Below are 27480 nucleotides of genomic sequence, written 5' to 3' on the forward strand. Positions count from 1 at the left end.
CAGCAGAATTACGGGCGGGGCAGAGAAGGGGTTGTTGGGTGGGGCAACTGGTGGCGAGTAAGCCTTGAGGCCTGGCTAGTAGCTCAGGACTTGAAATGTTGAGCCCTGTGTATATATATATATATATATATATATATATATATATATATATATATATATATATATATATAAAATCATTTTTTTCATTTTTAGTTTTTTCTTATGAAAGTGAATTTTGGAATAAGGCTGCAACATTACAAAATGTGGAAAAAGTGAAGCGCTGTGCACTGTATATACATTTTTTAGATTGGGGTTTATACCACTTTAAATGTCACTATGCATAGCTGACAATGACAACCATTTTTTCATGGTGTCACCAGGCTAAATGAATAGGAGAACACAAAGACAGTCCCTAAAGGTATGATTAATGCTTAGGGCTCTTGCATTTTTTATTTTTTTTACTTTAAATATTGTTTTGTATGTGTTTTAAGTTATTTTACTATTTATACTTTTTTATATAAGCAAAGTGATGACATGAGCTGTGCAGAATATACATCCTATGCGGGAACCTCGCTATCTTCCATTATCACTTCTGTAAATGCTGTAAGCACCCGGTCAGCGATAGTGATGTGTCTGATATGAAGTGTTATCTTCCATCCGCCTTAAAATGCTGCCTGAGGGAAAGTACTCAATTTAACAACTGACGGTCAGCGAGGTCCCATCTCAGGAGATTGTAATAATATATTTTTGTGCGCAGCTCTAATAGGCAGAGCGTTTTTTTTTGTGTAGAGAATATAGTTCAGGGAGTGTTCCTCTCCCTACAAATAATGGTCACAATTTACCGGAGAAAACTGAGCTAAGAGAAGTAAAAGCTTTATTAGTGCACACGTCTGGCGGCTATGAAAACAATGACGTTTGGATACCACATATGGGAGCGATTAAAGAGAACCAGCAAGAACCTGAATATTTAAGGCTGAAGATATAAAAGACACAACTTACTGCAGCTCTGCAATCATTAAAGTGGTTGTAAGCCTCATACATGGAATAGGAACAAAGCACATCCTTCTATCATGTGTACTTGTCTCAATCCAGAGCACTAAAGCCGCGTACACACGGGGCGGACTGTCTGGCCAACTTAGTCCGTCAGACAATCCGACGGACAGTCCGTCATACTTTCGAATGAACGGACTTGCCCACACACGGCACTTTTTGAGCGGACTAATACGGCGTACTAAGTCCGCCATACTATCCGCCCTACTTTTGAATTGAACGGACTCGCCCACACACGCGGAGGAAAGTCCGCTCATTTCGAGCGCGTCTCCTGGTAGGCGTGGCCCGCGAAGGAGACGTCGCTGACCCCGCTGCCTGGAATGGACTTAAAGGGGAACCCCAACGCTGAAAAAAATAGGCGTCGGGGTCCCCCCCAAGTCCACAACAGACCCTTTGTCCGAGCACGCTACCCGGCCCGCCACTAAAGGGGGGCGAGCGAGCGCCCCCCCTCCTGAGCCGTACCAGGCCGCGTGCCCTCAACATGGGGGGGTGCCTTGGGGAAGGGGGGGCCGCGCGGACCCCAAAGCACCTTTTCCCCATGTTGATGAGGACAAGGGCCTCTTCCCCACAACCCTGGCCGTTGGTTGTCGGGGTCTGCGGGCGGGGGGCTTATCGGAATCCGGGAGCCCCCTTTAATAAGGGGCCCCCCGGATACCGGCCCCCCACCCTATGTGAATGAGCATGGGGTACAATGTACCCCTACCCATTCACCTGTGGGAAAAAAGTACAAAAAAAACACAACACAGGGTTAAAATATTTTATTGCACAGCTCCGGGGGTCTTCTCGCCGGACTCCTCCGCTATCTTCTTGTAGCTCTTTTGCTAGCGGAGGAGTCCGGCTTTCTTCCTTGCCGCCGGCCTCTTCTCCCGACTTCGGGGGTCTTGTCCCCCTCTTCGGTTCTTCTGCCGGGCCACCGCGCCTTCTTATAGCTCTTTTACAGGCGGTGGCCCGGTCTTCTGTCGCCGCTGTCGCCGCCGCCTTCCGTTCTTCTTCTTCTTCTTCTTCTTCTTCTCCTTCTTCTCCAGGTGATGTTGCCTCGACGATCTCTCCGGCCGGAATGCCAGGGACGCACTGCGCGGCCACTTATATAGGGACAATGGTGCGGTGTCACATGGCTTTATGTCACATGGGTTGGTCACATGGTGACCCCGCCCCCTTACGATGTCATAGTCCCCATGTGACATCAACCCATGTGACCAACCCATGTGACATAAACCCATGTGACACCGTCCCTTGTCCCTATATAAGTGGCAGCGCAGCGCGTCCCTGGCATTCCGGCCGGAGAGATCATCGAGGCAACATCTCCTGGAGAAGAAGGAGAAGAAGAAGAAGAACAGAAGGCGGCGGCGACGGCGGCGACAGAAGACCGGGCCACCGCCTGTAAAAGAGCTATAAGAAGGCGCGGTGGCCCGGCAGAAGAACCGAAGAGGGGGACAAGACCCCCGAAGTCGGGAGAAGAGGCCGGCGGCGAGGAAGAAAGCCGGACTCCTCCGCTAGCAAAAGAGCTACAAGAAGATAGCGGAGGAGTCGGGCGAGAAGACCCCCGAAGACGGAAGACCCCCGGAGCTGTGCAATAAAATATTTTAACCCTGTGTTGTGTTTTTTTTTGTACTTTTTTTCCACAGGTGAATGGGTAGGGGTACATTGTACCCCATACTCATTCACATAGGGTGGGGGGCCGGTATCCGGGGGCCCCCTTATTAAAGGGGGCTCCCGGATTCCGATAAGCCCCCCGCCCGCAGACCCCGACAACCAACGGCCAGGGTTGTCGGGAAGAGGCCCTTGTCCTCATCAACATGGGGACAAGGTGCTTTGGGGTGGGGGGGCCGCGCGGCCCCCCCTTCCCCAAGGCACCCCTCCATGTTGAGGGCACGCGGCCTGGTACGGCTCAGGAGGGGGGGCGCTCGCTCGCCCCCCTTTCCTGGCCGGCCGGGTAGCGTGCTCGGACAAGGGTCTGTTGTGGACTTGGTGGGGACCCCCACGCCGATTTTTTTCTGCGTTAGGGTTCCCCTTTAAGTCCATACCAGGCGGCGGGGCCAGCGACGTCTCCTTCGCGGGCCCCGCCTACCTGGATACCCGCTCGAAATGAGCGGACTTTTCTCCGGGCGGGAAAAGTCCGCTCATTTCAAAAGTACGGCGGACTGGCACACACACGGCCGGATTGTCCGCCGAAATGCGAGTCCGACGGACTGTATTACGGAAATTCCGAAATACTTAGTCCGCCAGACTGCACGCTGAAAAAGTCCGCTGAAGCCCACACACGAGCGGACTGTCCGCTGAAATGTGTTTCGGCGGACTAAGTAGGCCAGACAGTCCGCCCGTGTGTACGCGGCTTTAGTGTCATTTCTGTCTGCTGCCTCATTCCTCTGCTATAAGCATGAGTCACTTCTGATGCGGTTTCCTGACACCAAGTAAAAAATGGTGACAGAGGAGGGCACAGTCTGCGACTGACAGCCTCAGCTCTGTTCCTGTGTGCTGGGGAGGGGACTTCCCTCCAATCAGCTCTCAGAGCTCCCCTCACTAATGTGACTTCAGCTTTCCACCCCCGGCTTTTCAGAGCTGAGAGATCATGTGTAAATTCTGCACTTCGATGAATGGATGTAAGGGAAAGATGGCTGTAGATAGACATACACAGCTTATAAAGGAGGATTTGTTTAATCGCCGTGTATCATCTGAGCCCAATCACTTCACTGGGAATATGGAAGGGTTTACAACCAGTTTAACCACTTAAAGAGGAGGGCCGTTTAAAAAAAAAAAAAAAAAGTCAGCAGCTGCAAACACTGCAGCTGCTGACGTAATAAACACACTTACCTGTCCAGGGCGCCCGCGATGTCGGCCGCCTGAGGCCGACCCGTCCCTTGGCTCTCGGGTCCCGGCGCCGCCATTCCCTCTAAGGGAAACAGGCAGTGGAGCCTTATGGCTTCACTGCCCGTTTCCTACTGCGCATGCGCGAGTCCCGCAGCTACTGCGCATGCGCGAGTCCCGCAGCGTTTTCTGAATGGGACGCGCTGTGTTCTGGAACACACAGTTCCCAGAACACAGCGTGACCCATTACCCAGAAGACGCCGCGACGAAGAGAGAAGACAGAAGATCTCCGCGGAGGAGGAAGAGGAAGATTAGGATTATGTGCCTAGCAACAGGCATTTCTGGTAAGTAAAAAAAAAAATGTTTTTCATTTTTTTTTTTTTAGATTTTTTTGTAATTTTTAAAAAAATTTTGTTTTCAGGGTGGCCCTCCACTTTAAGGACCGAGCCTCTTTCTGAGATTTGTTGTTTACAAGTTAAAAACATTTTTCTTTGCTAGAAAATTACTTAGAACCCCCAAACATTATAAAAAAAATTTCTAACACCCTAGAGAATAAAATGGCGGTCGTTGCAATACTTTCTGTCACACCGTATTTGCGCTGCAGTCTTACAAGCACACTTTTTTTGGAAAAAATACATTTTTGAATTAAAAAATAAGGCCGCGTACACACGGGCGGACTGTCCGCCCAACTAGGTTCGTCAAACAGTTTGTCAAACAGTCCGTTCAAAATTAGCATGAACGGACTTGACCACACATGACGAACGAACAGTCCGCTGAAAGCGTGCGCGATGACGTGAACGGCACGTACGACGGGACGAGAAATTCGAAGTCCAATACACTGCAATGCAACCTTCGGCGTGTAAATCCTTTCTGAGCATGCGCGGAACTTAGTTTGACGAACAAGCCTACACACGAGCGGACTGTTCGCTCAAACCAAGTTTCAGCGGACAGTCTTACGGAAATTCCGAAAAACTTTGTTCGTCAGACTGTCCGCTGAAACTGTCCGCTGAAGCCCACACACGAGCAGACTGTCCGCTGAAACACTGTTCAGCGGACAAAGTTGGGCGAACAGTCCGCCCGTGTATACGCGGCCTAAGACAGCAGTAAAGTTAGCTCAAATTTTTTTTATATTGTAAAAGATAATGTTACACCAAGTAAATTGATACCCAACATGTCACGCTTGAAATTTGCGCCCGCTCGTGGAATGGTGACAAACTTTTACCCTTAAAAATCTCCATAGGCGACGTTTAAAAAATTCTATAGGTTGCATGTTTTAAGTTACAGAGGTGGTCTAGGGCTAGAATTATTGCTCTTGCCCTACCGATCGTGGCAATACTGCACAAGTTTGAACACCGTTTTCATATGCTGGGCGCTACTCACGTATGCGTTGGCTTCTGCATGGAGCTCAACGGGACGGGGTACGTTTTTTTTCCCTCATTTATTATACTTTTTTTTTTTTACACTGTTTTTTTTTTATATTTTTTTTAATTGCGTCACTTTTATTCCTATTACAGGGAATGTAAACAAAAAAAAGCATGACATGACCTCTTAAGTATGAGATCTGGGGTCAAAAAGACCTCAGATCTCATATTTACATTAAAATGCAATAAAAAAGAAAAAAAAAAAAAAAAAAATTGTCATTTAAAAATAAAATTAAAAAAAAAGTCCTTTTAAGAGCTGGGCGGAAGTGACATTTTGACGATGCTTCCGCCCTGCATTGTTATGGAGACGTGTGGGGGCCATCTTCCTCTCACTCATCTTCATGCCCAGCCAGGGTGAAGATGCCAACGGATCCGGTAAGCGGCGGAGGGCACCGGAGTCTCTTATCAGACACCGGACCGCCGGCCCAACACGAGGATACTGGGGTACCGAGCTAGCTGCCATAACAACGATGACCCCCGTCAAAGTTAGGACGTATATCGGCGTGCGGCGGTCCGGAAGTGGTTAATACAACCGAAATGTCTTTTGTCATATACAAACAGTGTAAGTAGTTGAATCTGCCTCTTTCAGTCCCTGTACAGCAGGGCTGGAGTGTGAGGGGAAGAAGCAGCACAGGGAGCCAATCAGATCATGTGTTGATAAGGACATGCTGATAGGAGAATAGAGCAGAGTGACAGAGAGATGAGCTCATTACTTTCACTTCTCCTTTTACTGTGCAGTCACAGGCTGGGGCAGGTCCATGACAGCCCGAGCTTAGAGGAAGGAGTTAAATGATTCTGGCCTTCAGACTGAGAACATTTTGTCATGTAAAAAGTATCCAGGGGGGAGCTTTGGATTACTAGTAAATGTTTTAATTAAAGCTGCTTTTTGGTTGTATCTTATTTATTTATTACACGTACTTACACAACACTTTACATATACACTATATTGTATTGCAAACTGTTGGCGCTATATAAATCCTGTATAATAATAATAATAATAATAATAATAATAATAATAATAATAATTTAAATCAATGGGGTAGCGTCATCAAACCACCTGCAAAGCGGCGCTGCAGCGGGCAGTTCTAACCCCTTTTTGACCACTAGCAGAGGTTAAAAGCTTCCTGCTAGTGGCCGAATAGCGCAGTTAAAATGACAGTAAAGCGCTGCTAAAAAGAGCGGCACTTTACCGTGGACGCCTGCCCACACCCCAGTATGAAAGTAGCCTTAAAATACAATAACCTGGTGGGGGTATTCCTCCATTTACCTTGCTTGTGTGGATGGGGGAATCTGTTTATTTTTCATTTTTTTATTAGCAGATCAAGAAAAGAAAAGCGCCATCCACACGTGTTTTTTGCAGTAATATTTATCAGGATGGTCGTCTTGTTTATGCCTGAGATCATTATTCCCCCGTAGATGTTTTTCAAGCGGTGAAGAGCAGACGACGCGATGCAAGTGATTTATTTTGATCCGATCTCAATGCAAGTAAACAGGCAAAATGTACTGCACAATGCAGATAGAGGTCACCCATATCAGAGGAGAAGTAATTCACATTTCAAGTTAAATGAAATGGCTGTGTGGGAGGACGCACAGTAGCGAGTCAAAACAGCAAAATTGGAATGTTTGAATGGATGCGTCAGTCAATCAAAACAATGTTGTCCTCATCATATCTGCTAGATTTAATTTGCGGGAAACGAAGAGACAAGTACCTGTTTTGCGGTTATATTTGCTTAAGTATTTGCAGTCTTCCGGAGGTCACCTCTCCTAATAGAGCTCATTTATTGGCTCATTGCAGCAACAGCTTGGAGTTATCCTTCTGTGACTTGATATGAATTCCAATGGCTGAGCAAAACTTTACATTCTATAGTGAATAATGTATATACTCTTCTATACTCGGCCCCCCGAGCTGAAAATGCCACAACCGCAAAGCAAAGCACCGTGGCCACGGCATGTGAGCAGCCCCATCCGTCTGCTATTTTACAGTTCGGGTGGACGGGCATATATTCATGTGACATGTGCAATTCTTTTTATTACAAATTTGTTTTATAACAAATTTAGACAAATTCGTTAATGCGGAAATATCCGAATGAACAAAAACCCGTAATTTTTCCAAACATTTGTACATTTCAAAATTTGAAATGTAAAAATCGGAAAACCCGAAAATTCGAAAATCTGAAATAATAACTAACTAATAATAACTTAACTATTAGTAACTATTAAATAATAGGTATTGTAATTTCCTTTCAAATTTGTCTGTTAGTGAACGTAATTATTACAAATTTATCCGAAGTTACAAATTATCCAAAACAAAGACTGTCATATCTAAATGAATGAAACAAATTAATAATAATAATAAACAATAATAAAAATGTTTTATTATTATTATATATTATTAATTTGTTCCGTTCCATTTGTTTAGATGCAGCATTCATTATTTCGGATAATTCGTAACTTTGGATAAATACGTATTCGTTACGTTCGCTTATGCCATGTACACACGACCGGACTTTTTGACAGCAAAGGTCAGACGGAACGAATCCGCTGGACAATTCGATCGTGTGTGGGCTTCATCGGACCTTTGCTGTCTAAAAATCAGATGGATTTTAGAAATAGATTATGTTTCAAATTTTTCCACCGGAACTCTGCCGAACCAGTTCCTATCGAGAAATCCGTTCGTGTGTATGCTAGTCCTACGGACAAAAACCGACGCTAGGGCAGCTATTGGCTACTGAAGTTCCTTATTTTAGTCCGGTCGTACGTCATCACGTTCAAATCCATCGGACTTTGGTGTGATTGCGTGTAGCCACCAAGTCCATTCATTCGGAAAGTCCGTCAGGTCTCCACCGAAAGTCTATCGGGAAGACTGTCGGTGTTACGTACCTGGGATATGAGCCTGACGTGCAGAGGAAGGCCTCTCGTACAACTCCGGCTCGCGGACCACTGGTATTGATACAGCAGCCACAGGAGCACGGTGGGGTATGAGTGCCTGTAAACAGTTCAATAGTCCCTGTAGTAGTGGTGATCAGCAGGCAGGTAGTGGATGAACTCACACGAGCAGAACCAGATGCTGGTTTGCAGGGCTGGGAGCTGAAGCAGGCTGGATGAACGAGATGCAGGGTCAGACAGGCCGGGTCGGTAATAATCAGGCAGATCAGGCATAGACGGTAGGCAGAAGAGTGGTCAGGTCAAAAGCCAAGTAGTACCGGAAGATCAACAGACAAAATCAGCAGGCAGGAGCAGAGTCAAAGGGAAGCCGTGATCAGAACAGGCAGCAGGCAATCACAGGAAACGACAAGCTGGATCAGATTCAGAGGTCACACAGGAAACAGGATACAACACAGAAGCTGCAGACCAAACAGCAATGAACCTCTGTAGGAGCCCTGTTTAAATAGCCCGCCTGACTTCAGTATTAGTGACAGTTGTGTGTCTTAAAGTGCTAGTACTCATGCGTGCACGCTGGGATCTTACATGGAAAGCCCGTCTTCCCTGACATTGCCCCCTCCCTACGGGCAACCTCCGGGTGCCCAACTGGTTCCTCTTTTGCGGGATCCTGCGGAAGAAGGCACGGATCAAGTCTGTGGCATGTACATTTCGTGCAGGTTCCCAGGAATTCTCCTCTGGACCATAACCCTTCCACTTGATTAAATATTGCGTCTGACCCCTTCTTCTCCTGCAGTCTAAAACAGCCTCAACCTCAAATTCTTCATCCCCATCAATAATAATAGGTGCGGGAGGACCTGGTCTATGATCAGGAAATGGATCTGGCACAACAGGCTTCAGCAAGGATACATGAAACACTGGGTGGATTTTAAAAGACTCAGGTAAAGTTAATTCAAACGAAACATCATTAATTTTTCTCCTTACCGGAAATGGTCCTACGAACCTTGGTGCCAGCTTCCTTGAAGGACATAGCATCTTCAAATTCGTTGTTGAAAGCCATACTTGATCTCCTGGTTGCAAGGTCAGTTCCCCCCTTCTTTTCTTGTCAAATGATTTCTTGCTGTCTTCCTGTGCTTTCGCGATGGTTTCCTGTAACAACATATTATTACGAGAGAAAAAGTCCAGAGTATCCTGGACAGCTGGAACGGAAGATTCTGCAACAAGATTAGGTAAGAAGGTGGGATGGAATCCGTAATTAGCAAAGAACGGAGATTGCTTAGTGGCAGAATGGTTGGCATTATTATAGGCAAATTCCGCCAGGGGTAATAATGATACCCAATCATCCTGGACAAAAGAAGTAAAACAACGGATGTATTGCTCTAGGGTTTGATTAGTCCTCTCCGTCTGCCCATTAGTTTGTGGGTGGTAAGCAGAAGAGAATGAGAGTTCAATCTGTAGGATCTCGCACAAGGCCCTCCAAAATCTGGATGTGAACTGGACACCGCGATCAGACACAATATTTGCAGGGACTCCATGGAGTCTGACAATTTCTTTTATAAACACCCGAGCAGTTTCTGAAGCCGATGGTGTACCCTTTAAGGTAATGAAATGAGCCATCTTTGATAAGCGATCCACTACCACAAAGATAGCAGTACATTCTTCAGATGGTGGAAGTTCAACTATAAAATCCATAGCAATCATCTGCCACTGTCTGTCAGGTATAGGCAGAGGTCTGAGTAATCCCCAAGCTTTGTTACGGAAACTTTTACTCCGGATGCAGGTGGTGCAAGCATTTACATAAGCTCCGCAGTCTTTCTCCAATCCTGGCTACCAAAATGAGCGTTGTACAAGTTGGACAGTCTTATGAACCCCAAAATGGCCTGCCAAAGGGTGGTCATGACAAACCCCCAAGATCATTGCTCGAACCTCTTTAGGTACAAAAATCTGCTTACCCCTCCATAATAGTCCATTCTTTGCTTGTAGTGTGACCCCTGGAGGACTGGGTGTCTCTGCAGAAGCTTGCTGTAACTGAGACAAAAGGTCAGTGTGTAATAGTAGGAAGCGTGACAACGCATCAGGCATAGTGTTCTTTGATCCGGGCCTGTACGTAATATGGAATGAGAATCTTGAAAAAAAGAGTGCCCAACCAGCTTGGCGTGGTTTGAGGCATTTAGCGGATCGCAGATATTCAAGATTCTTATGATCCGTGTAGATCAGAATTGGATGGGCCGCTCCCTCCAGCAAGTACCTCCATTCCTCCAATGCAGCTTTGATCGCCAGAAGTTCCCGATCACCTACATCGTAGTTTCTTTCAGCTGACGTGAGTTTGCGTGAAAAGAATGCCACTGGATGGATCACTTCTTTGAGGACTTGACGTTGTGATAGAATGGCCCCAACTGCAGTTTCTGAAGCATCCACCTCCACAATATAGGGCAAGGTAGAGTCTGGGTGACTTAAGACAGGAGCAATGGTAAACCGTCTCTTCAAAGTTTCAAAAGCAGCTTGAGCCTCAGAAGTCCAACAGAAACGGATACCTTGTTTGGTCAGCTGTGTAATAGGGTGAATGATAGCGGAAAAGTTCTTGATAAACTTGCTATAAAAATTGGCAAAGCTCACAAAGCGTTGTATTCCCTTCTTGTCTGTGGGGGCTGGCCAATCTAGTATCGCTGAGGCTTTCTGTGGGTCCATCTTGATTCCTTCGGTCGATATGATCAAACCTAAGAACTGGATGCTCTGCTGCTCAAAGTCGCATTTCTCGGCTTTGGCATAAAGTCCATACTTGCGGAGCCGGCACAATACACTTTTAACATGTCCTCGGTGCACCTCTAGTGATACGGAGAATATCAAAATGTCATCAAGGTAGACAACCACGAAAATATCCAGAAAGTCTTTGAAAATATCATTAATAAAGTACTGAAAGGTGGCAGGGGCATTACAAAGGCCAAAGGGCATAACCAGATATTCAAAGTGTCCAAATCGGGTACGGAAGGCAGTTTTCCATTCATCCCCTTCTCGTATACGAACCAGGTTATAGGCCCCTCTTAAATCCAGCTTGGTAAAGATACTTGCTGATTTGAGTCTTTGGAACAGTTCAGGAACTAGAGGAAGAGGATAACGATTCTTCACTGTAATTTTATTTAGGTCACGATAGTCCACACATGGTCTCAGGGAATGATCCTTCTTTTCTACAAAAAATATACCAGCACCAGCCGGTGAGGTAGAGGGACGGATGAATCCTTTCTGCAGATTCTCATCAATATAGTCCTTCAAAACTCCTGATTCCCGTTCAGATAAAGGAAAGATGCGCCCAAATGGAATCTCGGCCCCGGGTAGGAGCTCAATAGGGCAGTCATAAGGTCTGTGTGGAGGAAGAGTGTCTGCTCCTCGTTTGCTGAAAACGTCCAGGTATTCGTGGTAAGAATCTGGAACTACCCGACATAATTCAGGGTCTGCGTCCATACACAGCAGGGTAGCAGGTGATGGTGGTGAAGTTTCCAAACAGTGTCTCTGATAATATGCTGACGGGAACTTGACACTTCCGGATTCCCAGTCTATCTGTGGATTGTGGGCCTGTAGCCAGGGCAGACCCAGGATGACGGGATACAAGGGTGAAGAGATTGCGTCTAAACGCAGCAGGCCTCTCGTACAACTCCGGCTCGCGGACCACTGGTATTGATACAGCAGCCACAGGAGCACGGTGGGGTATGAGTGCCTGTAAACAGTTCAATAGTCCCTGTAGTAGTGGTGATCAGCAGGCAGGTAGTGGATGAACTCACACAAGCAGGACCAGATGCTGGTTTGCAAGGCTGGGAGCTAAAGCAGGCTGGATGAACGAGATGCAGGGTCAGACAGGCCGGGTCGGTAATAATCAGGCAGATCAGGCATAGACGGTAGGCAGAAGAGTGGTCAGGTCACAAGCCAAGTAGTACCGGAAGATCAACATACAGAATCAGCAGGCAGGAGCAGAGTCAAAGGGAAGCCGGGATCAGAACAGGCAGCAGGCAATCACAGGAAATGATAAGCTGGATCAGATTCAGAGGTCACACAGGAAACAGGATACAACACAGAAGCTGCAGACCAAACAGCAATGAACCTCTGTAGGAGCCCTGTTTAAATAACCCGCCTGACTTCAGTATTAGTGACAGGTGTGTGTCTTAAAGTGCTAGTACTCATGCGTGCACGCCGGGATCTTACATGGAAAGCCCGTCTTCCCTGACAGTCGGACCTAGTCTACCGGAAAGTCCGGTCGTGTGTACTAGGCATAACAGCCACATTTGAAAGGAATTTCCAATACCTATAATTTAATAGTTAGTTATTAGTTATTCTTTAGAATTTACAAATTTTTGGAATTTTGAATTAGCGAATTTACGAATTGCGATCATAACGAATGACCCGAAAAACGAAAAGAAAACAAACACATGTTTTAAGCAGTTATACCTATTATACCTAGTGCCAAGTGTTTTCTATATGTGTATATGCTTTTGAACCTTTCCAAGTCCAAAATTATTATTGAGCAGAATTAAGATCGGTCCTTCACAGTCCCAGTTTCCCCTGTGGCCCCTTGGGGAAATAAATGGCCCACCCCTGCCCTAATGAAGAAGTACAGCCAAAGCTCATTTGGCTGTACTTCTCCTGTTGGATCACAGGAGCGAAGTATGTTCAGCACTTCTTGTGACTCATTTTCAGCAGACAGCAAACTGCAGCCCGTTGTTAGCTGATGTCACAGGGCTGGTCCAGCCTCAGGCAAGATCGTGACAATAAAGTCAGGATCCTCCTACTAGTCTAGACTGACATCTGCTCAGCCTCTGAGTGAGCCGCTGAGAGCCTGAGCTGGCTGCTCCCACCCCCTTAGCCCAGCGCTCCAGTGAGCATGGGGAGGGGGGAGGCAGAGCAGAGAGCGGTGGCTGACAGTCACCAGCTGTTTGCTCATGGAGCTCTGAGAGCGGGTTAGATCGCTTGGTTCTCAGTGTTAGAGGCGGCGGAGAAAGATGCAGCATCAATTCGGTGCAGCATTCAGCTATGGAAGTAGGATTTTGAAAAAAGCAACTTCTATTTTGGATGTAATCATTACCCCTGCTCATGTAAACTATATGCTAAGGGGATGATGGGGATATTCTCCACATTTCTTGTCCTAGCCCATTGAGAAGAAGGGTACTATTTGCTCAGAGGCAGACCTTTTTGTAACCCATATTGGGAGGATTTACCCCCACCTCCTGTCCCTGTCGCAGGAATCCATAGTGACAGGAGGTGTTGGAAAATCCCACCAATGAGGATGTAGAAAACAACAAAAGCAATTTTTTAGTAAGTTAGGCTGGCCATACATGGTCGAATTTCAAAAGAATTTTCTTTTGAAAATAATAAAATTTGTGCGTTTTGTGATCTGATGGTGCCACCATTGATTTCGAAATTCGGCCAACCAAGCCTTCAATTTCACGTCATGTTGCTACAGAAAAGAATTTTCATGGCTGGGAATCTTCTTTTCTTTTCCAGAAATTCTCTTTTCTTGCACATCTTTTCCGATTACATTTCTTGCACGATTCTCCCATCATTGATTAGAAAATAGTTTGTTTTTCAAAAAATGTCCAACTTATCCGATTATTCAGATTTGATTGCCGCACAAAAATTCGGCTGTTGCTGCAACCCACTAATGGTGCGAAATACAAACGAAAAATCTTAGATAAGATTTTCGAAAGAAAATTATTTTGAAATTCGACCCACGTATGGCCTGCCTAAGGGTTTTAGTTGCTGTCTCCATGTCCCAGTGGCAACCAGTTCCATATTTGCCAACAACTTCATCCCAGCACCCCTGACACTATTACCACTGCCCATGACCACACATATCACACCCTCCTTCCCTTCCATAATTGCACCCACTTCTGGGCAATTCTGCCCATAATATGCCCAATTTCTGTGTGGTTCTGCCCCTAATTATATGGGAACTGACCACTGGCAGTCATGATCCCCTCAACTTTTTTAATTAATCTCTGAATGCAGCCTGGGATACATCATGGGAACATAGGACATACCATGGAGGACTCCTGTAGCAAATTCCAGACAGTTGTCACCTATCCATTCCCCCCTAAGGTCAGAGACAGGAAGACAGACAAATCTCCCCAGCAGAAGGGACATAGACAGCATCCCCGCTTTATACAAAAATACCATTACAAAAAGATTTAGCTGGGTCTTCATTATTCCAAGTCATATATAACAGATGCTGTTATTTATAAAGACAAAGCAGTAAAAATAGAAAACCACATGTCTACAAAACAATGGAAGTAGTGTCTGAACTTCGTAGTTAATCAACACGAGGAAACATGAACTAAAAATAACAAAAAAAAGGGACAACTAATAATGTAGCACTGCCATCCCGAAGGCGCTGCTGGTTTGATTGGGCTTACCGTTACCTTCTTCACCTCGATTTGTGTCTAGGGGTTTCCCGTGGTAGATGGCCCAGAAACTTTTGAGACTGACGACAGATCTGCTTAAAGGGATTTTTTGTTGCAAAAACTTAGTTAATGAACAGTCTCTTAGTATAGGATCAGAGGGTTAGGAGAAAAGTCCAGATACTCTTAGTGTCAAAGTCAATAATAAAAAACTTGCTTACTTTGGCTAAATGCAGAAAATAGCCATTCACAGCTGGATGTTCACTCTAGTTGGATAGTCCCTCTCTCACAAGGCCTAGCAGCCAACAAGGTGCTTAAATCAGGAACAAGTTTCTGCCACAGACTTTGTTGTAGAACACGTAGGAATAAGGAAACTTAAATACTTACAGAACACTCATGTGGTACCAGTATCTTTCAGCCGGTTTGGCAATACCTCACGAAATTGGATTCACTTAGGTCCCTCAGCCTCACCAGGCTCTTGCTAAGAAGCCAACCCGTGCGTGGCCTTCTTCTGAAGAGTCCTCCCCTGGATAGCTACGAAGCTGCTGGGCTGCTCCACAACCAGAGACGGCAGCGGACCACCTCCGAATCCTTTCCTTAGTTTCCTTGCCCGGGGCTAGCCAGCCCCGAGACATAAAGTCGGGTGGATCCGCACCCCAGGCCATAGCCTTCCTAGGGGCTGGTCAGGAGGACCAGGACCATGGAGTCAGAACATACTTCTGGACTGGAACCCCGAACCACGTGACATGCGAATCTTAAGTACCCTCTCCCAGAAAGCACAGCAGAGTGACACTCCCACTGGGCTGGCTCCGAGAGAAAGTAACCTTAAAGCACCAAACCAGACTATGTTTCCATGCCTGCCAGAAGAGACAGTGCCCCCTATGGCCAGGCTGAACACCCTATAGTCCAGTCAGACTGATGCTAAGGTCAAAATTTGGAGTAATTATACCCAAACCAAACTGCAGTTCAGGTGTAACATTACATTTTAAAAACATAGCGCATGCTCTTCAGGAGCCGGCGCTACAATAATAATAATAGTAATACTATCAATATAATCTATTATATAGTATAAAGCAGTAGACTGGACTGTAATAAAATATGGGATAACAAGCTTGCAGTTTTGTGCTCATCAACTCACAGGCGGCATGTCATGTTTTTGGACAGAGAAGGTTTGTTCATAAATATCTCTTCCATGCCATCTGGATGCTCAATAACCCAATGCATCTGATAATGCTTTGTGTACACATAACATTAAATAATCCACAGTGTAAGCCAAGATGCTAGATCACCCGTTACTATTTAACGGGAATTAATGTTTATTTAAGAGATGAGAAATGTTACTGTAGGATACTGTTATCCATGGATGTTAATGTTGCTGAGTATTCAGTTCCTTGTAAATGAGGGGCTTATTTTTCTTCCTTGAATGCCCAATTCAACCATTGTGATTTATTTCTGTAATAAATCTGATCTTATTTGACTTTTTTTTACCCTTGTAAGTGTTGCTGCAAGGGGTAAAATCCCCCATGCTGCCCCAGTTTGGAGGGTCAGACCACGGTCCAACATGCCATCCCCCCTACACACACACACACTACACCAATTGGCAGTGTTCTTGCTACCTGATGATTGGTGCACTGTGGGTGAGGGTGATGTCAGACCACAGGACTGCTGGGCTGCTGCTTTGTGTTAGAGAGCCGCAATCCGACCATCTAGATTGTTGCAGTGATTTGCCATTCTTTTTATTAGACCATAGGGTTTTCCAGAGTGAAGACTCCCTTTGTACTTGCTATTGACATTAAAAAAGGGACCATGCACTCCCACTAGGATGAGATGTTAGTTCTAAGAATTATCGCTATAAAAAGACAGGAGTGCAAAACTGAATCAAATGAAAATGTAAATGTTCTACTTGAATGGGTTGCTTCTTCTGACTTTATTATTCCAAGGATGGCTTGTACACTATAAACCATGAATTCATAATTGGCAGTCTAGAAGTGACTTTTGACTTCCCAACATTAACTCCGTAGCTCAAGGTGTCTTTGGCTAACAGGGAAAACTCTTGTTTTTAGCATCATCCACAGATTTCTGCATGGAAAGAGGAATAAGACAACAACCTGAAACAGTTGTGCGTTTCACTAACCATCACCTTAACTCTACCTGTAACCCTTACACTAACACCAACCTTCTCTACATCCCCAACACTAACCTTCACTGTAGCCCTTCCTAACACTAACCTTCCCTCACTGTAACCTTTAACACTAACCCTCACTGTAACCCTAACACTGACTGGTTTGCCACTTATATTCCCTCTAATCCTAACACTACCTGTAACTCTCACACTAACATTTTCTTTTATCCTAACACTAACCCTCCCTACAACCCTAACACCAATTCTCACTGTAACCCTGTCTGTAAACCTAACACTAAACCTCCCTTTACCCTTAACACTGACTCTTCCTGTAATCCTTTTTGTAGCCCTAGCACCTACATTGCCTCTAACCCTAACACTATATCTCACAGTAACTTTCATGCTGACCTTCCCTGTGACCTTATTGCTAACATTCACACTATTTCTCTCTGTAACTCCAATGCCGCGTACACACGACTGCACTTTCCGGCAGACTAGGTCCAACGGTCTTCCTGACAGACTTTCGGCGGAGTCCCGACAGACCTTCTGATTGAACAGACTTGGCCACAAACGTACGATGGGACTTAAAAAGGAAGTTCAATAGCCAGTTGCCAATAGCTTCCCTTGCGTCGTATTTGGTCCGTCCGACCACCATACAGACGAACGGTTTTCCCAATAGGAATTGAGTCCGTCGGACAGATTTGAAACATGTTCTATTTCTAGGTCCGTCTGATTTTTTTATGTGAAAAACGATCGGATTAGCCCACACACGATCGGATTGTCCGACACACTGATTTTGTCGGACCTAGTCTGCCGGAAAGTCTGGTTGTGTGTACGCGGCCTAACACTAACCATCCTTACAACCACAACACTAGGTCGCACTGTAACCCTACTTGTAACCCTGACACTAAACCTCCTTTACTTTAACACTAACAAAACACACTGTAACCTTAAAGTGGTTGTAAACCCTTACAACACACTTTAACCTACAGGTAAGCCTAGATTAAGGCTTACCTGTAGGTCCAAGAAATATGATATTTGCCGAAAGACAGGCACCGTTGTCTACGGCGCATGCGCCGTAGACAGCGGCGCGCAGGCGCACTGAGCGCGGCACCGTCAACGACGAAGATGCCGCGCGTGTCGGCTCTCGTGCGTATGCGTGGGAGTGACGTCATTGCGGCTTCGCCGAATGACAGCGGCGGAGCAGCGTGACCCCACCGAGAAGATGGATGCGCCGGACTACAGGGGACAGCGGTGACATCGCTGGCTCCTGTGTCAGGTAAGTGACACATAATGGACTACTGTGCGATGCATAGTAGTCCATTATGCTTTGCCTTTGCAGGGAATGAAAGAGGAAGTAAACTCATCAGGGTTTACTTCCTCTTTAACAGGTATTCTTCCAGTGAATATTCCTGTAAAGCTGATGGGCACCTTACCTCTACCGCTACTTTCCTGTAACCTTAACACTAACCCTCCCTACAACATCCCCAATACTGCCTTTTACTGTAGCCCTTCCAGTACCCCTGACACTAAGGCCGCGTACACACGGGCGGACTGTCTGCCCAACTAAGTCCGTCAGACAATCCGACAGACAGTCCGTCCTACTTTCGAATGAACGGACTTGACCACACACGATGAACAGACAGTCCGCCGAAAGCTTGCGTGATGACGTGTACAGCACGTACGACGGGACTAGAAATACGACGTCCAATACACTGCAATGCAACCTTTCGCCGTGTAAATCCTTTCTGAGCATGCGCCATACTTAGTCCGTCGAACTAGCCTACTCACGAGCGGACTGTCCACTGAAACCAAGTTTTGACGGACAATATTACGGAAATTCCGAAAGACTTAGTCCGCCAGACTGTCCGCTGAAAAAGTCAGCTGAAGCCCACACACGAGCTGATTGTCCGCTGAAACACGTTTCAGCGGACCAAGTCCGTCAGACAGTCCGCCCGTGTGTACGCGGCCTAACACTAACCACTATTACTTAAAACCGACTCTTCCCATACTTTCCTCTGTAACCCAGACACCTGCCTTACCTCTAACCCCTTTTGTAACCTTAACACTAACATTAAGCCTCTGTTATATAAACTTATTTTCAAAGGCACCTGTGCTGAAAAACAGCCTTTGGATACCAAAAGTTACCAGTTTATCTCAAAGCTGAGCATTTATCATAGACCTAGGGGAAAGGGGAGAGAGCTACCAACTAGACTCATGGGAGGACACAAGGTTTTCCCATTGCAAATACAGTAACTCTGTTTTAGGTAAACTTGCTTTAAAAAGAAAGTTTAACCCAAAACAGTCCCATTTTGTGTTGTACTTCAAATAAGATTTGTGTTTTGTTTTTGGTTATCTACACCAATTCAGATGGTTGGATGAGTCTATGGAGTGAGGATATCTCTATCATCTAGCCATCAAAGGCACTTATGTTGCAAATTTCTCAGTTTCTTCTCTCTTTGTGTTGCAGTCACCCTCTTGGCTACTACTCCGGCGTACTTCAGAGGATTCACACTTATTGCACTGAAAGAAGGTAAAGAAGGGGAAAAAGAAGAGGATCATGCAGGTTCATTTCAGGTAAGAATAAACTCTTGTTATGTTAAAGGAGAACTCAAGACTGGATAAGAAGCCACTAGAAAATGTACATAATATCAACAAGTACTTGGTGTATTGTGGTTATCTGTATACATTTCCTAGAGAGTCTAGTTTGAAGGCCTCCCTAGCTGTACATCGTACTACTGTGGTGTCACATTTGTATTGCTTCATATGCTAACCACCAGAACCACCGGACTTGTGAGTAGGAGGGCCAGGGATGAAATATTACTGTCCACAACAATTTTCTGGTTTAGCAATGGGCACTAAATAAAATCTCAGTGGATGGTGTATTTTGTTTAAATGGGCCACCATGCAAAATAATTTACCCATAAGCCTCTTTTTGTCTAGATGTCTTCAATGAGCCTGAATCGCAGTTGCTCAGTGACCTTTTTAAAACCTATGTTTAGTCAAAAATAAGTTAAAAGGGGGCAGAAATGGCGGGTATGGTCGGCACTCTCGATTAGCTCATATGACAGAACCCTTGGTTCCCGTCACACTGGAGGATTATGATGGTCAAGGTAGATATCGGAGAAGAAAGCGTCCAAATAAAGCAGGAGCCAGTAGCATAAGGGACATATCACCTTCATAGTACACATTGTCCCTTGTGCTGATTTTTTTTTCTTTATTATTTTTGACTAAACATAGGCTTTCATTATACTGTTTTACCAATACTAGTGCTAATATAATGCTGTCAATATAATTTTAAAAATCTATGTAAAAATCAATTCACAACAATCACTTCTTATATAACACCAGCGTCACAGTGGTGAAAACAGAGTTGCAATAGCTGGCTATAGAGGAGAACAGGAAAGGGAACCATGGTAATACAATAACACCTTGTGAGATAAAATAATGATTTATGAGAAAATAAGGCATTTAACAGTAGAAAGTTAATTTCATGTGGGGAAAAAAAGGATTACATGACTTAAGCCCCCATACACACTATCAGATGTTCTACTGATTTTTTCCTTCAGATTTACCAAAATCATATAATATGAGGTCAAACTTTAGGAGTTTCAATTTGTATGCAACCAGGCAGGCCCTTCCACTACCTGGGTTTGGTAAATCTACGTACTCACTTTTGTTGCCAGCGGTTTAGACATTAATGGCTGTGTGTTGAGTTATTTTGAGGGGACAGCAAATTTACACTGTTATACAAGCTGTACACTCACTACTTTACATTGTAGCAAAGTGTCATTTCTTCAGTGTTGTCGCATGAAAAAAATAGAATATTTTATAATAGAATTATAATAATAGAATATTTACAAAAATGTGAGGGGTGTACTTACTTTTGTGAGATACCGTAACTACTGTATGTATAAAATATCCAAACCTGCAATTCTTTTTTTTTTTTAACTGAACCTAATTTATTCATTTTCCAATGCATAGAATTTTTTCCATATATTGATTGATTGAATTATATGAGAATTATGCTCAAATATGAAAAAAAAAAAATATTTTTGTTGGCCATACCTAAAAACATTTCCCAGCAACAGTAATGGAGCAACTGTCTCTGCATCCACGGCTATAGATGAGCAAATCTCTCTCTAACTGAAAATGACAGGCTAGACTGAGATATTGTATTTACGAAAAGATTTTTCACTGTAAGCGCTTTGACTGTCAGAGTGATCACATACCTATGAACCACAGCAATTACTTTCGGCCATTAATATTGGACCAAAGCTGTCAAGGGACATTATGATCACAGGCCTCAGGTGAACACTTAGGGACACAATGATGACAAAACAATGCCTTGCATAGGAGTCTTTTCATGACTTAAATCTACTGTGGGAAATAATGAAGACAGCTGAACTCCAGGCAGATATAAAAATACACCAATTAATTCTGGTATGTATTCATTAAAGCAGTATTTAACTCAAAAGCAAACATTTATTATATTGCATTTGTTTTCTTTTTTAAGCTTTCTTTCATTTATTTTTACCTGGTGATCTGGCCAGTTGTTTTTCAACAGAACAAGGTGCCCTGCAAATGCAGATGTTATGCCCCATACACACAGTCGGACTTTCCGACAGAAAAGGTCCGATCGGATTATGTTGTCGGAAAATCCGATCCTGTGTGGGCTCTATCGAACTTTTTCCGTTGGAAATCCGGACGGAAAAAGTTTGAGAGCTGGGTCTAAAATTTTACGACAACAAAATCCGATCGGACTTTTTCCAATCGTTTGTAGAGAATTCCGTCAGGATTAAATTACGAGACCAACGCTATTGGCTACTAGCCTCTACGTAGTCCCGTCGTTCCAAATAACTGTTCTGTTTATTTGATGCAATTTTTTTTTTATTATATATGATTACGTAGCTATCGCATTAATATTACAATTGTACTTTTATAGTAACAAGGGGTGTAACATAGGCAGGCTACTTCTAAACAGGACTCAAAAGAATGCAATTTGTAATAAACACATTATTAGTGCTGTGTGCTGTGTTGACATTTTCCACATTTTGTCAAGTTAAAACCAAAAACGTAAATCTATTTTATTGGGATTTTATGTGATAGACCAACACAAGGTGGCACATAATTGTGAAGTGGAAGGAAAATGATAAATGGTTTTCAACTTTTTTTACAAATAAATATCTGAAAAGTGGGGCGTGCCTTTGTATTCATCCCCCTTTATTCTGATACCCCTAACATTTAGTGGAGCCAATTGCCTTTTAAAAGTCACCTAATTAGTGAATAGAGTCCCCCTGTGTGTAATTTAATCTCAGTATAAATACAGCTGTTCTGCGAAGCCCTCAGAGGTTTGTTAGAGAACCTTATCGAACAAACAGCATTATGCAGTCCAAAGAACACAACAGACAGGTCAGGGATAAAGTTGTGGAGAAATGTAAAGCTGAGTTAGGTTATAAAAAAATATCCCAAGCTTTAAACATCTCACAAAGCACTGTTCACGCCATCATCCAAAAATGGAAAGCGTATGGCACAACTGCAAACCTACCAAGACATGGCCTAAACAGACAGGCCAGGCCAGGAGAGCATTAATCAGAAGCCATGGTAACTCTGGAGGAGCTGCAGAGTTACACCGCTCAGGTGGGAGAATCTGTCCACAGGACAACTATTAGTTGTGCACTCAACAAATCTAGCCTTTATGGAAGAGTGGCAAGAAGAATTCCATTGTTGAAAGAAAGCCATAAGAAGTCCCATTTGTAGTTTGCGAGAAGTCATGCGGGGGACACAGCAAACATGTGGAAGAAGGTGCTCTGGTCAGATGAGACCAAAATTGAACTTGTTGGCCTAAAAGCAAAATGCTATGTGTGGTGGAAAAATAACACTGCACATCACCCTGAACACACCACCCCCATCGTGAAACATGGTGGTGGCAGCATTATGTTGTGGGGATGCTTTTCTTCAGCAGGGAAGCTTATCAGAGTTGATGGGAAGATGGATGGAGGCAAATACAGGGCAATCTTAGAAGAAAACCTGTAATGCCGCGTACACACGACCGGACTTTCTGGCAGACTAGGTCCGACAGTCTTCCTGATGGACTTTTTAGCAGAGTTCCAATGGACTTCCGAACGAACGGACTTGTCTACATGCAATCACACCAAAGTCCGATGGATTCGACCGTGATGAGGTACGACCAGACTAGAATAAGGAAGTTCATAGCCAGTAGCCAATAGCTGCTCTAGCATTGTTTTTTGTCCGTCGGACTAGCATAGAGATGAACTGATTTTTCAATCGGACTTGAATCCTTCGGAAAGATTTGAAACATGTTCTAAATCTAAAGTCCATCTGATTTTTCGACAGCAAAGGTCTGATGAAGCCCACACACGATCGAATTGTCCGACGGATTCGTTCCATCGGACCTTTGCTGACGAAAAGTCCGGCCATGTGCACACGGCATTCGAGGTCTGCAAAAGACTTGAGACTGGCGTGGAGGTATTTGTAAAATATTTTGAAAACCATTTATCATTTTCCTTCAACTTTGTGTTGGTCTATCACATAAAATCCCAATAAAATACATTCAGGTTTTTCGTTGGAACATGACAAAATGTGGAAAATGTCAAGGGGTATGAATACTTTTTCAAAGCGCTGTATACAGATTTTACAATTTCATTAACAGTTTTCTACTGCTTTAAAGCAGCGGTCCCCAACCTCACTCTTCAAGTACCCCCAACAGTTCACATTTGCAGGATTTTCTCCACCTTGCACAAGTACTTTATTCAAGGTCAATGGCTTGGTATCTATTATCTAATGGTATCTAATGGTATCTATTATCTCTATCTCTATTATCTGAGTACTTAGCTTGGGAACAACTCCATTAACCCTTCCATGACTAAGCCTATTTTTGACATTTGGTGTTTACAAGTTAAAATCCATATTTTTTGCTAGAAAATTATTTAGAACATTATATATATATATTTTTTAGCAGAGACTCTAGAGAATAAAACGGCGATTGTTGCAATATTTTATGTCACGCGGTATTTGCGCAGCGGTGTTTTAAGCGCAACTTTTTGGGAAAAGGGACACTTTCATGAATTTAAAAAAAAACAAACAATAAAATTATCCCAATTGTTTTGCATAACGTGAAAGATAATGTTACGCCGAGTAAATAGATACCAAACATGTCACACTTTATAATTGCACGCACTCGTGGAATGACGACAAACTACGGTACCTTAAAATCTCAATAGGCGACGCTTTCAATTTCTGGTTACCAGGTTAGAGTTACAGAGGAGGTCTAGTGCTACAATTATTGCTCTCACTCTGACGATCGTGGCGATACCTCACATGTGTGATTTGAACACCGTTTACATATGCTGGCGCAACTTCCATATGCGTTTTCTTTGCTGTGCGAGCTCGCGGCGACGGGGAATGCGCTTTAAAAAAAAAATCGTATTTATTTTATTCATTTTAAGATTAATAAATTGTTTAAAAAAAAAAATAATAATAATAATTTGATCACTTTTATTGCTGTCACAAGGAATGTAAACATCCCTTGTGACAGTAATAGGTGGTGACAGGTACTCTTTATGGAGGGATGGGGGGTCTAAAAGACCCCCCATCCCTCCTTTACACTTCAAAGCATTTAGATCGCTGAAAACAGCGATTCTGAATACTGTATATATTTTTAAATCCGACGCCATTGGCAGCCGAGTAAACGGGAAGTGACGTCATGACGTCGCTTCCGTGTTTACAATTAGGAGACTGGAATGAAGCTGCTTACAGGGGGGGGACGTCCCCTCCCGCTCATCCGGCATAACAGCCGAGCGGCTTTTAGCCGCATCAGTTGTTATGGCTGGAAAGCCAATCGCCCGCTCAGAAAAACGGTACTGGGATGATGCCTGCAGGTGCGGGCATCATCCCAGTATAACCCCCGGAAGCCGAGTACGCACATCTGCGTACGCTCGGCGGCAAGGGGTTTAAACGCCATCAAATGTAGTTTTAAAGTGCAGTTAGTATGAGTACCTGACCCTGTCTTCATATTAGCCTCTTGTTATCCCAGCAACACTCAGACTGAAAGGGGGCGGGGGGTGTAGCTTTAGGAGCCAATCAGGTATCTTAAGTGCACATGTGCTGACAAGGAACATGTCTGCAGGAAGAGAGAGCAGAGGGATGACTTCTACAGTATTCTGCTGCCACTTCACTGTCCAATCACGGGCTTGGGGCACGAAGATGACCAGGTTGTTTTGTTAAACTGCAGTATTAAAAAAAAAAAAAAAAAAAAAAAAAACAGGTAATCGATCTGTCTCCATTGTCTGGTTATACTGTGTAAATCTCAACAAATCCTTTGGCAAGTAAAGCAACTCCCATGTATGCATTTCAATTATGTGTTTAGCTGTTTGCTTGGAATTTGGCATTAAATTTGAACTTACTGGTACAATATGATGTCACCATCTCCGCACAAGTTTAGAACACACATTTCCATCATTGTCAGAATTCCTTATGCCAGACTGGAAATTTGTCTCACCACAAACATACCACAAAAGCGGAACTTCAATCTGGCTGAATTTTTAGGGAGGTGGAAAGATGGTGAAAACAAAACTAAATGAAAAATATGGCGACGTTAGAAAAGAACATCCTGGGTTATAATTATAAAATTCATCTAAAAGAAATATTTCCATAATTTCCTATGTTTCACATGGGATGACATTTAACTCATTCTCACCGGAAACATCTGGCAGTAAAGACTGCTATTTTGCTCTATTTAATTACTGGAAGTCCAACAATATGACCAAAACTTGAACTTCCACTGAACAATCATTGTGACTCAGGGATAGTGTCACTATTTATCTAGAATGCTGCTAAGAGATTTATAGAGACAGTATACTATGTAGTATGTGACCTTGGCTTATTCAGTTATAACACACGGAAAGGCATTGCCTTCTATATTATTTTCTGGAGGCAGAGTTCTTGGAGCAGCATTCTACAGAGATGTGTTGCCCAAGGACTCAAAGCCCTGGTGTCCAACTTGCGGCCCCCTGGCACTTATTGTGTGGCCCTTGAGGTCCTTTTAGACAGTAGATTGTAGGGGGATAAACATGGAAGGATGGATTTGTAAAGGAACTGTAATTTTAGCGAATTGCATTCTCCAGTATCTAACCATCTCCTGCAGCATGTATGTTGCCTTTGATTATCTTCTGTTGCATGTCCTCATGACTAGGGTAAAACGGATGTCACTAACCACTCACCCAAGACCGGTATGCCCCTACGCCCTCTTATCATTTATACCTAATCACACCAACACCGATTTGGGTGAAAAATTGACCATGGCGGTCATTTATTGCCAAATAATAAATAACCAATGTAAACATTCCTTTAAACAGAAACATAATGATAATAACAATAATCAAGGTGATCGATCTTTGAAGGCACAAGAGAACCAACCATTGTTTATGTATCTGAGGAATCACTTAAAGGTTTCTAGCTGCATGACACTGGCTCAAGGATGAATCCAACTCTTCTCAGATACCTCCATGTCACAACTTCCCAGTTAACCCACCATTAACTGGAAATTCTCCATAGGACTATATACCATAGATGGGGTCCTAGTATGTGGAATCACTGTTAATATTGACCGCCTCCAAAGACCCAAGCAGCCTGGCCACTATGACCACTGAGGAGTACCAATCCAAAATAGAGGTGGGACGGTGGGAAGTTTTTTTCCCTGCATGCTGTCTTCACACTGCTCAAAGTCCCAGCTAGACCTCTCTTGAAGCCCCTCCACCAATTCCGGTAAGTAACCTCCTCTCCTGCTTCCAGACGTTAACCCTATCTCCCCTTTGCTTCCCCTGTCTGCCCAGTCTTGTCTGCCCTTTGCCTTTTTTGTTTTTTTGGACCTATTTGTCTGACTGTTTTTTGTAGTAATACATTCACAGAATATTATGTGTGGCGCTTTGGTAATGTCATGGGCCCCTATATTAAGAAGATTGACCACCATTGATTTAAAGGAATGTTCTGAGTACAGAGATATGTGAACCACCATTGCAGTCATACATTTACTGGGCTCCAATGCCAAATCTTAGCCTAATTTCTAAGTCTTAAAGTCCCCCAAAGTTAATAAAGCCATATTGTATGCAACTATGCAATGCAATTTCTAAACATGTCCAAGTCCTATGTGATATAAGCGATTTTTGTTGTTGCTTACAATTTTCAGAACATCACTTCTGTTACTCAGAGCAAATGGTGATGTAGCCAGGGCCTCACAGTTGGCAACTGGGAAACCGGAAACCCACTTCACCAGTGCATTCAAGGTAGCTTATTCCTAAGCTGTGTAATCATGGAGGAAAAAAATGCATTTTTTTTCCACAAATGATTACTGTGGTGTGGTATGGCACATGAGGAACACTACCCCTGTCTGTGAAAAGAAAAAAACCCTCTTCTTGAAGATATCATTTCACACAATTCTGGGAGACCTCAGGGAGGAAAGGTGTTTTTTTTAGCCAACAACTTTTATGTAGTATGACGCATGTACGAGACGGGGCACAAATGTCATCTCTGTCATTCAGCTTTTTCCTCCTATCAGCATGCTCCTTCTCAGCTTCTGATTGGCTCCTTCTGCTGCTTCTTCCTCTCACAATCCCATCCTCCTGTGCAGGGACAGCAAAAGGGTGATATCAGATCATTATTAGGTACTTACACTGTTTGTTGTAGCACACCCCCCATAGGGACTGCTGATGAACTTGGATCCCCCACTCCTGCACAGACAGGCACACCCAATTTTCACGAACAGAGAACAGTCCGTGACTTTGACTTTGATTTTGTTATTTATTGAGGGTTAATAACTTGG

The 27480-nt window shown here is 44.0% G+C and overlaps 1 protein-coding gene across 3 annotated transcripts in view; it reads left to right on the top strand.

Annotated features, from left to right (window-relative positions):
- Positions 1 to 27480, top strand: part of SPON1 (spondin 1) — a 686200-nt gene that overhangs the window by 68929 nt on the left and 589791 nt on the right. For all 3 annotated transcript variants that reach the window (XM_077460912.1, XM_077460913.1, XM_077460911.1), the window contains exon 2: positions 19111 to 19217. In XM_077460912.1, coding sequence (XP_077317038.1) covers positions 19111 to 19217 — 107 coding nt within the window. The remainder of the gene's footprint in view (positions 1 to 19110; positions 19218 to 27480) is intronic.

This window comes from Lithobates pipiens, unplaced genomic scaffold, assembly GCF_037356315.1.
Source record: "Lithobates pipiens isolate NorthernLeopardFrog02 unplaced genomic scaffold, aLitPip1_a1.2 Scaffold_10, whole genome shotgun sequence".
Lineage (NCBI taxonomy): Eukaryota > Metazoa > Chordata > Amphibia > Anura > Ranidae > Lithobates > Lithobates pipiens.